General features: G+C 35.0%; 1 protein-coding gene across 32 annotated transcripts in view; it reads left to right on the top strand.

The window, feature by feature from the left end:
- The window catches only part of trol (terribly reduced optic lobes), a 1,501,851-nt gene that overhangs the window by 1,403,074 nt on the left and 81,117 nt on the right, over nt 1-17,660 (top strand). For all 32 annotated transcript variants that reach the window (XM_069835989.1, XM_069835996.1, XM_069835998.1 and 29 more), the window contains 5 exons: nt 5,316-5,461; nt 6,623-6,806; nt 11,616-11,767; nt 14,201-14,324; nt 15,719-16,013. In XM_069835989.1, coding sequence (XP_069692090.1) covers nt 5,316-5,461; nt 6,623-6,806; nt 11,616-11,767; nt 14,201-14,324; nt 15,719-16,013 — 901 coding nt within the window. The remainder of the gene's footprint in view (nt 1-5,315; nt 5,462-6,622; nt 6,807-11,615; nt 11,768-14,200; nt 14,325-15,718; nt 16,014-17,660) is intronic.

The raw sequence follows: 17,660 nt of genomic DNA, 5'->3' as shown, positions 1-17,660 counted from the left end.
AGCAACAACAACAATAATAATAATAATAATAATAATAATTTATTTTTTATTTTATTGATATTTATGAGCTGGTGAACAGCTTTTGGCCAGTTAAAGTCCAGGACAGTGTTATGAATAAAAACAGTAATAAATTATACAGTAATGTTTATAAATTATCTATATAACAATAGATTAAATATATTCGATTAATTATGTCTTTGACATTGCCTTTAGTGATATTAGATTTTTAATTCCGTATTTATGATCGTAATCCATAAGCTGTATATGATCATCCAATTCTAAACTTCTAGACTGTATATTGCTATCCACGTTTTTTCTAAAGATTGCTACCCTCTCCACAGCATCCCTGGATCATATTTAAAGCTCTGTATTTTCAATTGTATGTTTTGCAAATTTTCAGAATGCTGATATGACATGTAAATATTCTGGAAGAGCTTCGTGGAAAATTGTTGTAAATAGCAAACTTTTTTTTAATAATCAGATTATGAAATGATCATGGAAGATAATAAAGTTTATGAAAGCAGCTTATTGCAGAATTACTATATTAATGAACAACTTGAGATGTATTAGAATAAGATTCGACTGTGATATAAAATAAGTGCCGGTGATCCATCTCACCTTTCAATACCTCGTGTGACGTTTTCTTCTTTTGGTAATTTCTCTCCCGTTTTTCTGCTGTTTTATATTGGCGTCTGTTAAAGATGTAAGTGGAGTTGATTTTGTCGTAAAGAATGGTCACACCATTTCCTTTTTAACACTTGATAGCAAAATTTGAAGCTGGAAATTTGTGTACAGCTTATTACATAATATGAATATTGTCTTCTAAGACATAAACAATTTATAGTTAGTGTAGTGTGAAATTAAAAGATTTGTAAAAATATAAAATCTTTATATAGAAGCGATCAATTCTGTAATGAAATTGTTTACTAAAACAACGTTTTGAATGTTTTCGTTATTGGTGAAAATTTAGATTTTGGTTAATGAAAGATATGGCGCTGGTACTACAGATTTGCAACGTCAATCGAGGTTGAACTTGGAAAATAAACGAGGAAGAAATTACTGACTCAGAAAAACCAATTTATTACAATTACATTTGGCACCTTGATAATTGACAGTCGGCAAAACAAGCTTTTAAGTAAAGTGGTTGATGTAGCTAAACATATTGCAGTTTAGTGTCAAATTCTCTGTTTTACCTTCTTATTTTGCTAACAAATGTTAAAATACCAACTGTCCTTTAAAAGAAAATGTTACATGTTATTTCATTTGTAAGACCAAGTGGGATGTCATGAATTCAGTTCCTAACCAAAACATCATATCAGAGCTGTTTTTATTCCCGGCAAGACTACAAGATTACTAATGAATGTCATGCAAATTTATTTCATAGTAAATGCATGCTATCGAATTCTTTCTGTTTAATGAATTCGTTTAACCGTCTATGATTTACACTTGACTTATTATAACAACATTTGGATTTAATTTCTATACTGCAAACCTAAAAGAAAACTTTGGTAGAATATGGAAGTGTTTACAGTTATAATGCTTACGATGTAACATGCTTTCCGGAACAATATGTGATGTATAAAGATAAAATAATTATCAAAGCAGGAAAAACATTAAGGGAAACGTAGTTATTTAGGTATTCATTAAAACGATGTTTCAGTATTATTAGACGAATTTCAGGTTTCTATTTACCATTCCACTCTTGTTGATGGTTGTTTTTATCTTCTCTATTTGTCAGTTCTGCTCTTGTGTTGTTTGGTGATCGTCCAGTGTTGTCCCATTTGTTTTTCGGGGTTAAAAGTATCTTACATTGTTCTGCTGTATCTTCTGCTTCTTTTCAGCCAAGTGTACTATAAGTTGCCATTCATAATCATATATATGTTCAATAATTTGTTTATGTAATTGAACTTGCTGAACATATCATGCTATAATAATCGTTCTCTTGAGAGGGTATTTGACTTTTTAAAGTATATAGAGTGAATCGTAAGTAATGTCATTAATTTCAGGGGATACTTCAGACAAAAAATTTGCTCGTTTTTGCTTCTTTTTCGAGATAAAAATTGTTTTATATGAAACATTTCATAGAGTGTTTTAGAAAAGCCATTGATTGAATTCTCAATATGGTCAGTCAGTTTAAGGAGAGCAGTGTATTGTGATAAATTATTGAACGAATTTTGCCCTTTAAATCTGCAGAAATTTGATTCGAACAAATGTAACATTTTAAAATTCCTTTGCAGAACGAAAAGTTACGTTTGTTGGGATCAAATTTCTGCACACTTAAAAGGACAAAATTAAAATTCTTTCAATCGTTTATTATCATAATACACTGCTCTCTTAAAATGACTGAGCATATTGTAAATTCAGTCAATAGCTTTCCCAAAACATGCTATGAAATGTTTCTTATAAAACAACTTTTATCTCGGGAAAGGAAGTAAAAACGAGTTTTGTTTTCAACATCTCGAAAAAAAACCACCTGAAATTAATGACGTTACTTACAGTTCATCCTGTAGCCTATATTGCCTACATTATATATGAACTTCTTTTCGTCCCTTGAAGGTAATGCATTTCACCAGTGTTGTTTCCTTATAGATATTTGGTCTCATAACTACAGAAGTAACAGTTTACAGACTTAATATATTTATGTAGCCTATTTTACAAACAAATAACTTCTTTTGCATTGGAGTTTTAACAGCGTAAATTACAGAAAAAATTTCAAATGCTCTCTTATTTATGAACTGTACACTAATATGAGATTAATGTTATTTATTTGCTAAATATGCAATTTGTGTCTAGTTTTGCACTGCACAAACTCAGGGTGCGAGTTGACCCAGAGGGGGAGATGTCAGGGATTGTCCCCTCTGGAGAATTTGGTGTTCTCTGCTGAAAAGATTAATTTGTCCCTGACAGGAACAGCATTTATCCCCTTCAGATGTATCATGTGTAGTTTCTGTCGCTTAGCTATAGTGATCCACGGTAGTCACTTATACCTTTTTGCATGATGATGCGCATTTGACAAAAACAAATATATTGATTCTCAGCTATGTCACACACGCATCCATGTCATTGCCTTGATTGGTATCCATATTTGTGCTAAATGTACATATTACCATGGATCACTGTAGCTGGTTTCCGTATTTTATATGTTATATTGTATTTTTTTCTTATGCAACACGTAACGATTCTCTTTTCTTCTATTAATAATAGTTGAGCACGACAACAATACGAGTTGGCCCACATTGCTAATTATTATGGATATTATTTTTTATCGATATTTATTAAAATTTGAATCTTCATTCTTGATTATATTCTTTTAACACTTATCTATCACTGAAGAATTACCGGTATTGAATTATATAAAATAAACAACTACTTCATTGTGTTAATATTAAACTGTGATTGTTTTACTTCAACTAGTTCGATTAATTAAAATGTATCTCCGTGAAACATACAGCAGAGTCCGTATGGGCCAATTTTTTCTATCTGATGCTTTTCCAGTTCACTGTGGGCTGAAGCAAGGAGATGCACTTATCACCTTTCCTTTCTAACTTTGCTCTAGAATATGCCATTAGGAAAATCCGGGATAACAGAGAGTGTTTGGAATTGAACAGGTTACATCAGCTGCTTGTCTATGCAGATGACGTGAATATGTTAGGAGAAAATCCTTAAACTATTAGAGAAAACATGGGAATTTTACTTAAAGCAAGTAAAGAGATAGGTTTGAAAGTAAATCCTGAAAAGACAAAGCATATGATTATGTCTCGTGACCAGAACATAGTGCGAAATTGAAATATAAAAATTGGAACTTATCCTTTGAAGAGGTGGAAAAATTCAAATATCTTGGAGCAACAGTAACAAATATAAATGACACTCGGGAGGAAATTAAACGCAGAATAAATATGAGAAATACCTGTTGTTATTCAGTTAAGAAGCTTATTTCATCCAATTTACTCTCAAAAAAGCTGAAAGTTAGAATTTATAAAACATTTACTCTTCCGATTGTTCTGTATGGTTTGAAATTTGGACTCTCACTTTGAGTGAGGAACAGAGGTTAAGGGTGTTCGAGAATGAGGTGTTTAGGAAAATATTTGTGGCTAAGAGGGATGAAGTTATAGGAGAATGGAGAAAGTTACACAACGCAGAACTGCACTCATTGTATTCTTCACCTGACATAATTAGGAACATTAAATCCAGACATTTAAGATGGGCAGGGCGTGTAGTATATATGGGTGAATCCAGGAATGTATACCGATAGTTAGTTAGTCAGTCAGTCAGTCAGTCAGTAGGCCAGAGGAATAAAATTTTTGGGGAGGCCGAGACGTAGATGAGAGGATAATATAAAAATGGATATGAGGGATGTGGGATATGATGGTAGGGAGTGGATTAATCTTGCTCGGAATAGGGACCGATGGTGGACTTGTGTGATGGTGGCAGTGAACCTCCAGGTTCTCTAAAAGCTATTTGTAAGTAAGTAAGGTATTTTACTTCATTTAACTATGGGTACAGTTTAATGTTAACACAGTGAAGTAGTTGATTATTTTGAGTAACTTAATAGTTCTTCAGGAAAAATTTTAATGTGCCCCATGGAGAAAATATTCAAGTCGCACCCTGCCAAACTCCATATATTTAAATCAAAATGCAGTTTGTTCATTCTTGATTACATACTTTATATCACTAATGATATGGTTTAACTTGTTAAATCAAAGACTTCGTTTACAACATTATTTAACACAGTGAAGATGTAAAAGTTATTAATTTAACAAGTTTAACCGTATCATTATTATGTCATTTGTATTTGTATATAAACAAAGAAATACTATAATCCAGAATAACATAATCATGAAATTTCAACTTGTAAAATTTGTAATTCATGCTTCGTATTTTCAACGTTTGATGCAGAATTTGTACTTCTACAGTGTGTTTTGTTTTGGTGTTCACTTTCAGTTTTTTTTGTGATTTTATAAAATAATCAGATACCGTAATTTAAACAGATACCAGTAATCGTACGATTGCAAAATGTAAAAATACCTCCCATTACTGCTCTGTATTTGTTATAGGATGTCTTTTTCAGGTACATTAATTCCTTATTTTGAAAGTTGTTTTATGAGCAAAAAAAGAATAACCGTGATAATTAATTTTAACTTTTGTAACTGTCTTTCCTCAGAATCTCATAAATTTGTGATTAGAATATGTGGTTAAACCTTAATTTTTTGTATTATTATCTGTGATTACGTAGAAGATTTCACTTGTCCTTCTTTAAGACACGGGAGTGAATGTGTAATAGTGTACATGTGTTGATGAATTTGTGTTTATTTCAGGTGGAGGAGTAACAACACCATATCCTACAACTCGTCCTCCACCCGCACAGCCAACTATCACAATGTCTGTGTCAGAACCAACTATCCAAATCGTTGATGTTGGTAGCACTGTTCGCTACACATGCTCTGGTCATTCCATCTTGGAGGTTAGTTGATCTACTGTTTCATGTTACAGTTGTCTTCGATGTCATTGGTTATTTGCTCACCTTTGGACCCAAGTATCATGAGTCAAACATGGTCAAGATTCTATTTTTCGGACGAAAAAATTCGAAGGAATGCTCCTTTAGGACGGAAATAAAGATGAAAGTCCTATGTCACTTTATAGGCCTACATGTTTTTTTTTTTTTTTTTTTTTTTTAAGATAGGACATGACATTAGTGCTGCGATCGGAAGTGTGGTAGGTTTGTTGCTATGGTAACAACAGTTGAGTTGGCAAAGTTACAGTTCCCTCATGGTGAGTGCTCAGTGGCTTTCTTGGCAACATTTTATTTGCACACAACGTTAGCATTGATATGTTTTGTCTTTCAATCTGTGTCAATTTTTGTATTGTTTTTCTACCTTGGCATAAATTGTCAATTAATGTTTTAACGTCAATCCCATCAGCTGACAGCGTGGTAGTCCATATTGGCTACATAGTGCTGTAGTTTCAAGCTCTGTCACTTAACTGTCATGTCTTATCTTAAAAATAAACAGGTATGTTGTTGTTGTTTTCTAATGCCAGGCGTTTGACAGTAAAGTCATTTGACCTCTTGCACTCCAATATTTTTCAAAGATATTTTCATGGTCAGCCACTGAAGCACAGATTTTCAGGTGTTCCGAATCCATTTCTTGGTTTGAGTTGCACGATGGGCAGTTAGGGGACTGATATATTCCAATTCTATGCGGGTGTTTGGCCAAACAATCATGGCCTGTTGCCAATCTAAATGCAGCTACAGACGATTTTCGTGGTAAATCGGGAATTAACTGTGGATTATGATGCAGAGAGTTCCATTTTTTCCCTTGAGAAATAAACAGGTACCAGTATATGTTTGTGAATTGCTCTGTGACATCCAGCCAATTAATGACTAAAGCAAAATTCTGAAGTGCTGTTATACCATCCACTTCTACATTTCTTCTCTCTTCCTCTGCTAGAGCCTTCTTATGTGAATTTATGAAACAGTTTTGTTATTTTTTTTTATGTTTCCACGAACAGTTATGATGGCGACGCATGCCTCTGATTGCCTAATTTGTATGATGTCCATGTTCCTAATAATCGTAACTTTCGAACTTTCTAATAAAATATCTTGGAACTATTATGTGCGCTATAGATCCCAGTCACACTGCAATGGAGCAAGGAAGGTGGAGAGTTGCCCAGGGGCAGAGCTATTGATGATCGACGAGGTCTCCTGGTTGTTACGGACGTGCGCGTGTCAGACTCTGGAACGTACATCTGTACAGGATCAGATGGCCACTCTATTGCTACACAGAGAGTTGTTCTCACAGTCGGTGGTGGTAAGCATATTTTTTTCTTTAGTGCCTTTCTCTTTGAGCTAGTAGAGAGTGTCATAGCTGCAAGAAGAAAGAACAAGTTTCCCAATTGCAATACTTCTTGTTATGACCTACAACAGTCACGTTATTAAACTTGTTCTATTGCTGGCTCTTAAAAGTCACTGTTTGTGTTTAAATGTTGTATTGAATTTAGCACATTATCATGCACTCTTTCATTTGGGAAGCTTATATTCCTATTTCATTGAGAAAACTTTTACCCACAAAAATTTATTTCACTGGCTAGATGTCAGCATGGAAAGCCCACCCTCAAGTAATTTGGCAGAATGGTTCAACCAGAAGCTGTGCTAATTGAATAAAATAGATGGCAGTACACCGCTCTTACTAGAGTCAACGGCAATTCGGAAGGTGGTAGTCTGCTAGCGTTTGTGTTGAGAGAGACAGATATAGAGAGCAAGGCAGCGTACAACATTGCCCATCGTACTTCACGAGCACGTGCAATACAAATAGCTCAGGAGGGAATTTAAATTATCGAAAGACAATAATGACCTTAGCCATTGATTACTGTACATGACACCAAAAAAACTCTTTCCTTCACTAACAGTATTCTTTCCACGGTTCTCAATCCCACACCACACGCTTCTGCAGTTGTTTCTTGTACGTTGGCAACGTTGCAGCCAGCATCAAGATGGCTGGCAGTGTTCTGCTCGTCAACTTTTTAAAATAATTATACACCTTATACACTATTTTTCGCGCCTGCCTATGCAATACTTGTCTTTTTACAGTCTCTTCTTCCATTTACTTATCTTTCACACACACAGTAAATGTTAGTTTTACTTACTCAATGTATTGAAACACTCACACGTGAACAAACGAACTTGGGAAGTACTTGTTACAGACTGATTCCGATTGGTTCTACTGTACAAGCTTGTGACATCACATACCAGAAAGGCTACGGCGCATATAGCAGCCGACCGCCTTCTGAACTGCCATCTAGTCTAGTGCGTACAATAGTACTTGGTCTATTGATTTCTGTGCCACATTAGTATTTATATATTTTGTAATTTTTTTACATGCTGCCTAATAAGATTTCCCAGAAAGTTACTTCAACGCACCAGGTAATAATTTAAATTATCATTAAAAAATTGTCTGTTGAATCACGCAGTATTCATAATTTTTATGGTAAATATTACAAATATTTCCTTTTCATTATCACTCAATATTTATTTTAAACTTATTTTCTATACTGTGTATGATATATGATATATATTGATATATATTTTAATGTCATCAAAAAAATCATACAAGTAATGGCGCACCTTCACATTGCTGTATACAGGTACTCACCATAACTATACTTACATTTACATACCGTTGTCAAAGCATATAAATGATAGTGACGTACTACGTACTAATCCTATAGGTACCGGTACTCTAATTAACTGTAGCTTAACTATTAGAACTAGAACTTCGTTACTATTGGTATTACAATTACAGCTTTGTCCCTTCATTTGTAACCGCGTATTAACGAACGAATTTTCTCATTTTTTCAATCAGTATCTGGGGCATCCTATTGATACATATTAGTCTTAGCTGTTATTCGTTTTGCAAGTCGATTGTATAATACTACCACCCTAATCTTTATTACAGTTCATTCACATATTTCTAATAACAATTTCGCCACATTTCCGCACTTTGGATTCTCTCGACCAGATCACGTCCTTCTCTAGTGTTCGCACCATTCTAGCACTCTTTCGATTATTTCATTTGTCCCCATCCCCTAGCAATATAATTATTTAAGTCCACTTTTTAGAATTACAATTTATCACACTTTCACCAATATTGTTATTCCCTTCATCACAATTAATACATGCAATGAAATTACTTTTTAATCTTCATGAAAAGATCATCTATCTTTCCCGTTTTTTTCTTTGCCTTGTTTAATTCCCCTATAGTCATTTTTCCTAAACGATACCTGTTCTAGTAAACCATTTGCTGTCGAAGTTCCCGGGTTCTGGCAGCTTCCCTCTGTTGACACACTTGACTCCCTCCTTGAAGATTCTTGATAGATCCGATTTTCTCTACCATCTGTAGATTTACTATGCAACGTACTCGTAGCTTGGACATCGATCTCAGGTAACAGCTGTTTACATGTTGAACTATTTGCACTCTGCCTACATACACTGGGTTGCTGACGTTTGCATCTCTCCTCGTAATCCTATACTGTATATATATCTTACATTTTATCTTTGCCAGTCAGTGACCGTTAAATTTCAAGTCGTAGACGTCAGTGTATTAAAAAGCATTACAAGCTTTCTGCCATCTCCTTGCCTCCCCACTGCAAATGTGACGTTGCACATAGGCAGAGATAAAATATATAATCTGTACCTGTATCGTAAATTCTGTTAATGCTACTAATACACGTGATTCTCTTATCTTTCTTTGTTGCCTTACGTGTTTTCCATTTCCGGTCGAAGGTAGCACTATCACAGCATTTCGTCCTCCCCCCCCTCCCACTCAGAGATATTGGCTAGTTAAGATTTTTTTTCATTTTGGTGAACTTCGCAAGTTACATAAGATCAGTGCAGACAAGATTCTATTACTATGTGTCTCCTTACTCCAGATGTTTGAATTATGCATTTCTGACTTACAGACCATCTCTAATAATAAAGTTTCTTATCAGTTTTTTGTGAAAATGAAATAACATTGGTTTTGGTTGTTAATAATCATGTCAAATTATGACCAAATAATGCAAATGTATAACAAAAATAGTTTGTAGCAGTTAATTATGTTATATACTTTCGTAATTTTACCATTCTGTGCCTTAATTGTTAAAAACGAAAACCAGTCTTAGCCTATTTCCACAAAAGTAGGTTCTCAACTTTATCACTTGCACAACGATAAGTATTGTCCACATATTTTATATTTTACGAAGTTCTTCCAGAAGCTGAATTTTTATGGTTGTAGTCTAATGAATTTAATTTTCCTATTTCATCGGTGGTAGAGGTATTTCTGATTTCTTTATAGCAGATAGTATTTCTGAAACTACTTCTTTGGCTGTTATATCTGCAGTCTCAGTGCCAAGCATGTTCCAGTGATGTGACCATTAATTTTATTCCTCGTTTTAAATGTACTAGGCTCTAGTGACCTGTTGGATTTCTTTTCAGTGAGTGTTTGCCATTAGTTTACAAATGAGAATTTTGCTACTAAGATTACCAATCCGAAACAGGTTAATCTTTTTATTAATGTCATTACTTTCTACATAAGCAGTGAAATTTATCTGTTTAACGTGGTATGTTATTTTCCTTAAGAATTTCATTTTACAGGCTCTTATTTTAGCATCTTCTTGGACTAACAAGTAGTCTGTTAATGAGATGATGTTAAAACCTCCCCTCAAACTGCACATACAGATCTCCATAGTAGATAGATGAATGTATAAAAAATAGATGCCCATACTAACTGTAATGATATGAATGCTGCTTCAAGAAACGACGACACGTACTTGGAGAGAATAGTTAAGTTGCCATCTTTTGTGAATATCTACAATGTCACGTGACATAGCAGGATTGGGCACACAACGTGCTGTGCCAGCTGAGTGAGCACTATCTACTCAACTTTTTCTTTAATTTCCCAATCTTGCAGCTAGTAGTGTGAGAAGCTTCCCTTCTCTCCCCCCCCCCCCATCTGCTGTCACGATCTAACAATGTGCGGTTTTTTTTTTTTTTTTTTTTTTGGGACATGCAGTATTAACAGCTCCCTTGCAAGTTCTCTTTGAAGACGATAAAATAATTATATCCATGATTGAATTAAATTCTTCTTTACTATATATTTTGAACCATTTCATCTTATACATTCATCCAGTAAAATTATATACCGGTATTTAAATTTTTCACTGTTGATATTTATAGGGTCTACATATTTTATGACATTTTTAAAGTTGGTGCGATTTCATTACATTGTTAGATTGCAAAGTGTATACGAAGGTTGGGGCATAAGTCATGGCAACTGTTTTTTTTTTTTTTGCAAAGGTAAGGGTTGGTATCAAAAAATGTCATATGTCGCACAGAAGCAGTGCAGCCATAGTATGTGTCCACAACACAAGATCGCTCTGTGCTTGTAATGTTAAATCACTTGTCAGTGTAGTGCTGTGCAGGGTGGCTGTAACCCATGTTAAACAATGCTCGTATGTCAAAATAGCCGTTATCCATGGTAGGAATGCCAGAGAATGCCACAGAGAGTTGGTAGAAGCTGTCGGGAATAATGCCCTTCCATACTGGACAGTCACGATGTGGGTAGTTACTTTGAGGTCCTTTAGAGCAGGTATGTGTGCTGTAATTCAATTGGCTAGATCATGTAAGAAGAATGGAAAATTCAAGAATCCCAAAAATTATGATGCAATATAAACCTAGAGGACATCATCGACCAGGAAGACCTTTAAGAAGACTGCTAGATGGGGCCGAAACAGGTCTACAGAGGCCTAATTCGTGAAGGATGATGATGATGATGTGTGCTGTAATGATTCTAGCACAGGAACCCTGTAATGTTATGGCAACGACCGTAATAAACATGTGGAGCAAAATGTTTGCGTGTTGTTAAATGTCCGTACATTTCTTCCATTCCTTGCCCTTTCATCTGTATATTTCACATTTTTCACCCATGCCCGAATTCTCACAAAAAAAAATAGTTGCCATGACTTATGCCCCCAACCCTCGTATTATATTTCTTTTCTACGTAGAATATATCTTTATGTGTCTTATTAAGGTATTTATATATTTTCAGTGTTTATTTTTGTTTGACAATAACCCCAATTTTCAGGCTCTGCCCAGACACCTCCTCAAGTCGTCATCCGTCCTCGATACCTGGAAGTGGATGAAGGACAGCCCGTGGAGTTCCGCTGTGAGGCAACTGGCAATCCTGCACCAACTCTTCAGTGGAATATTGGTGGCAATAAACAACTGAATCCCGAAGTAAGTCTGCAACTTTCTCCAATGTCTTAATTTGTGATAATCGTACTTCATACATCCAGAGCTTCTAATGACAGATTTCTAACGTATTTTCACAGAAAAATTGAATCTGAAATGTCGAAAAAGCCAGTTCTCCACTTCCCACCATTTTCGAAATATCATGGTGTAAAATAGCATATATATATACAGAGCGTTCGCCTACGGGTGGGGCCAGGAAAGTGGCCTGCCTGCGGTGTCACTTGCGGGAATCGTCTAAACTATACTCTGTAGGGTTTTAATTTTAAAAGTTTAGCAGCAGTAAAGACTGATGTTTTTGAAACACTAACTTCCTGTGAAACACGTCTTAGAGATTTATTAGGAGAGCGTATAAATGATGCACTGATTTCATCAATTTTTTCTTCCGTCAATACTCTTTGTTTTCGCTTAGGAATTGTAGCATTTATCGACCTGTTGACCTTCATTTGTTAACAAGACGTCTAACAGTTACTCTACCCTGAATTGGGGCACCCGGATATTTCACTTCAAATTGCCTACGCACCTCTCTACATGACTGTGTTTTCACATATGCATTATACATAAAAACTCTTTGTTCAAGCGTGAATTTTGCGTTTTGGATTGTTAACAAATTTTACACACACGCTGAATATTTAAGCAATTGTGTCAAGAAACTGCACTGTACGTGTTAAATACTGCAACATCTGGCTCACAACTGATAACTTGTCGACCTTGATGTCCTTGATTGTCGAGCGTGTCTCAACAACTGCGCGCACAAAGCGGCGTATCAGTACATGCCGCTTTCCTGGCCTCACTCGTAGGCGAACGCTCTGTATATAAGTAAAGAGGTAAATGAAATTAGCAGGACAGTATATTCCCAGCCCTCTACGTTTCGGAGAAATTATTACTATATGGATGCAGAGTTAATTGAACTTTTTGATGCGAATTTTGCGAAATGCCCAAAAGTTCCAATAGAGCTTTCGGAGTTCAGAAAATACCATTTGGTATATAGGAATCTTCTTAGCGGACATGTCCCTTCTTTATAATAGAACTAAAATAAGTTATTTACGTATTTTCTAACGTATACAAAGTAACAGAAGTGAATAGAAATACTATAACTAAGCTTTGCTTCAAATATAAATGCTTTCCATTTTGAATCTTGCGTACCGGTACACCACTTTTAACACTTGAATATAAATTAATTGATGAACTAGTGGACTTACTTATTTAACACGAGTAAGTCCACTAGTTCATCAATTAATTTATAAATGCTTTGTATTGCTTATAGATACCGTAGTTATATACTAACAAAAGTCGCCCTAAATAAGGGTTCAATAGATCGACCTACTAATCAATTCATAAGGAACAATGATTAAAAACAATTATATGACAATTTGAAAGAAAAAAAACATTAAGATAAATGATAAGAAAACATAGGAAATCATTTACAATAAAAGTTTCTTGGGTACAAATGATTCCTAATTATAGCTAAGGATGATTTTAACACATGAGATCCTATGGCATCAATCGTTGCATCAGAAATTTTAAATTAAGTAGATTTTAAGTTTCTCTTGGGATTGTACCACGGGCACCAAACATGAGTCCAAAAACTGTCCAATGTGTGATGTGGTATTGTGCTCCGAGATGCTGACAACAAGGCTCATATATGACACCTCTTGTGACTGTTGCTCATGCATCTCAAAACGGATTGTGGGATCAAGAATGACACCCTTATCCTTCTGCCGATCAATTATGATGATATCAGCACGTCTAGTAGAGCCATCAGAAGAGACGCAACCAACCTCCTCATAAATCTCATAGGAAGCATTCTTACGGATTGAAGCTGCGATGAGAGAACGTTGTTAGTTTGTTGTATTTTCAATAACCAAATAAATGGAACAGATTTGCTTCTGTTATTTTAATATACGTTAGAAATACGTAAGTAATTTATTTCAGTTATATTACAAAGAGAGGGGCTGTCTGCTAAGAAGACGTCTATATACCCAATGGTTTTTTCTTAACTGCGAACGCTCTATAGATGTCACCATTCCAATCCAGTAGTCACTCTCCTTGGTGAAGAGGACCTTATAGTTAATAGGGTTGATGTCTCTCCTCATAAACACAATTTTGTTATGCATAAGCGAACCACTGGTTTTGTGCGTAACAGAAAATGGAAGTTCCTATTTGGGTATATATTATATGATTTCATTTATGTATATCTTTCGAATATTTGTTGAAAAAAATACACTATAAGTACCAGTAACAATACCATTCGCAACATAACAATTATTGTGAAAGTGTATAATTTATACAGTAGTGAGGAACTTTTTATAGACTTCATGATCTTAATTTTTATACATGTTATTAGCCTACTTCATGCTTGTGCCATATGAGTGTTATTAATTGTTACTCTGGATATTAAATTTTACTCATTTCTTTCAGTCGTCATTCTCGAATGGTGTTTTCCGCATTCCATCAGCTCGAAAATCAGATGAGTCTGACTATGAGTGTGTAGCCACGAATCCTTCAGGAACTGATACTCAGCGAATAATCCTTTATGTCAGAGGTAAGTTCCGAGTCTGACACTGGAGAAAGGAATAAGAACGTGGTCTTGTAGATATACTAAGAAATTCATGAATGTCTAATTGCCAAACATACATACATACATACATAAGTGTTCAATGCACTATCTGCAGAAGACACTATAGTCCAGAAGTACTGGAAAGCACGAATGCTAATGGCTTCATTGCTAGATGCAAGGCATTGAAACAACAACTTAAGTATTCTGCCCATGGGCAGATCTTTCACTGCAAACTCAGCATTCTCCAATCTTTCCTATTTTCTGCCTTCCTCTTAGTCTCCGCATATGATCCACATATCTTAATGTCGTCTATCGTCTGATATCTTCTTCTGCCCCGAACTCTTCTCTCGTTCACTATTCCTTCCAGTGCATCCTTCAATAGGCAGTTTCTTCTCAGTCAGTGACCCAGCCAATTCCTTTTTCTCTTCCTGATCAGTTTCAGCATCATTCTTTCTTCACCCACTCTTTCCAATACAGCTCCATTTCTTATTCTGTTTGTCCACTTCACATGCTCCATTCTTCTTCATATCCACATTTCAAATGTTTCATTCAATGTTAATTCTGAAAGCAAAGTTTCCTAATCTTCTCTTTTTTTTTTCTTTTTTTTCACTTTCCATTTTCTCTTTCTCTTTATTTGTCTCTTTCTGTTTCTTTCTCTTTCTTTTTGTTTTTCTTCTATTCTTTCTAAAAATCTTGTATTAATTTTTTAACTTTTTTTGTTCATTACCGGTACCTTTTTTTGTAGTGATGTGTCCAATAGTGTGTGCGTTCTGAAATTTAATTGTGTGTTGACATGTTGTGGATGTGTTTTTGTGCGTTCTGAAGTATAATTGTGTTGGGGATATTTTGTGGATGTGTTTTTGTATGTCTGTATGTTTGGTATTCTTGTAGTGTATTGAGTTTCTGGTTTTTCCGTTCAATATTATGTTGATTTCCACGTCTGTGTCTATGTTGCCGTAGTTATGGTTGGTGTTCGTGGTGTGTTCTGCATATGTGGAAGTATTGTGTGATTTGGTTATGATCACAAATACCAACCACAATTATACCAACATAGAAACAGACATGGTAATCCTATATATTGAACCAAAAAAACAGAAACTAAATACACTAAAACAATGCGAAATATACAGACATACAAATCACACCCACAACATATTCCTCAATACAGAGTTAAATTTCAGAACTCACACCCCATTTGATAGGAAAGTTATTTGTATAACAAATTTATCAGATCTTCAGTGATAAAAGTAAAAGTGTATGATCAAGATGTATATTCAAGACGAGATGAGCCATAGAACGACCATTCTTATTAATGTTCTCGTTGGATCGTCGATTAAAGGACTATAAGCAGTTAAGTTTCAATTGATTCGTGTTTGCAGAGGGTATGCTAGAACCCAGCATAAGACTGACTGTCGAACCATCGGAGTTCACTGGACCAGGAGGAGAAACCGTAAGACTGAATTGTCTTGTTGGACAAGACCGTAGCTCATATGTGATTCGCTGGTCCCGAGCAAATGGCCAGGAACTTCCTACCAATGCCGTGCAGAGTGATGGCGTCCTCACTATCTACAATGCGTCTCCAGCAGACTCGGACATCTATGTTTGCACAGCTACTCTGACCAGAACGGGAGCCGTCTCACAGATTCAGGCCAGAGTCACCATCGTGTCCAGCAGGTAAGGCCTTCAAGATCAGCAACATATCACGAGTAGTTTTATAGCCATAAATTATTCGCTAAGCATTTTATCTTAACTTTTGATAGCTTTGCAGTAAGTGAAGAGTCAATGTTAATATCACACATGTTTGCTGGAATATTAGGAAACAAATGGAGAAAATCCAATGTTTTGAGCATTTGATTAATTTATTATTATTATTATTATTATTATTATTATTATTATTATTACTTACTTACTTACTTACAAATGGCTTTTAAGGAACCCGAAGGTTCATTGCCGCCCTCACATAAGCCCGCCAGCGGTCCCTATCCTGTGCAAGATTAATCCAGTCTCTATCATCATACCCCACCTCCCTCAAATCCATTTTAATATTATCCTCCCATCTACGTCTCGGCCTCCCTAAAGGTCTTTTCCCCCCTGGCCTCCCAACTAACACTCTATATGCATTTCTGGATTCGCCCATTATTATTATTATTATTATTATTATTATTATTATTATTATTATTATTATTATTATTATTATTACTACTACTACTATCATCATCATCATCATCATCCTGTAAAGTACTAGTCCCAAAAGAACTGTTACGGCCTGAAAAAGCGATTTTCTTGCCATCTTTTCATAGGTCGACCAAGTGACCATTTTGGACGATACTTCATTATTGCCTTAGGGATCCTGGATGAAACCATCCTTGAGACGTGTTCCTTCCAGTTTAACTGATATCTGGAGGTATAGTCCAGTATTGATGACACATTAAGTTCTGAAGGATATCTTCATTTTTCTTTCGATCCCATTTAGTGTAGCCAGCTGTTCGGAGCATTAATCTCATCTCGCAAGCTGTTAGTCTGTTTTCATCTTTTATCCTTATAGTCCACGCTTCACTCCCATAACATAAGACTGGTCCAGCTATTATTTGATAAAGACGAGTACGAGTTGATTTTTGTACTAATGAAGGTTTTAAAACTCTATTAATGATGCCCATTGATTTGTTGAATTCTACAATCTTCTATGATAAATCCAAATTTTCAACAAAAGAGAGTTTATATCCTAAATATCCAAAATTGTGTTATTTAAACAAATTTTGCTTGGTATTGGGTATTTACCACAAAAGGCCATTATTTTTGTTTTGTTAATGGATATTTCCATTGAACATTTTTGAGCTATTAAATTTAAATTGTGTACTGACCATTGCAAATTATCTTCGGATGTTGCTAGTAAAACAAGATCATCTGCAAACGTTATTACATCTGATTTTAAATTTATGTTAATAGTGATATATACGTGTTTTGTTTCTCTAAAATCTTTCACAATCGCATTCGTATAAACGTTAAAAAGCAAAGGAGAGAGACCACAACCTTGTCTGGCTCCTGAATTTATTTCAGTCCAATGAGTTATTTTTTTCTTTTATTTTTACTGCAATAAGGTTTGATTTATAAAGGTTATAAATATTATATATGATCTGCTTTGGGATCTGATCCTTTCTCAAAATTTCGAATAACAAACTTCTGTTCACTTTATCAAATACTTTTATAAAATCAATAAATACCAAATGTGTTTCTATATTAAATTCTCGATGCTTCTCAATCAAAATTCATGAACAATTTCTCATTATTGCAAATCAGATTTTCTGTACTGGAAAGTGACAT

This window comes from Periplaneta americana, chromosome 9 (genome assembly GCF_040183065.1).
Source record: "Periplaneta americana isolate PAMFEO1 chromosome 9, P.americana_PAMFEO1_priV1, whole genome shotgun sequence".
In the NCBI taxonomy this organism is placed as follows: domain Eukaryota; kingdom Metazoa; phylum Arthropoda; class Insecta; order Blattodea; family Blattidae; genus Periplaneta; species Periplaneta americana.
This window is presented reverse-complemented; position numbering and strand designations above follow the sequence as displayed.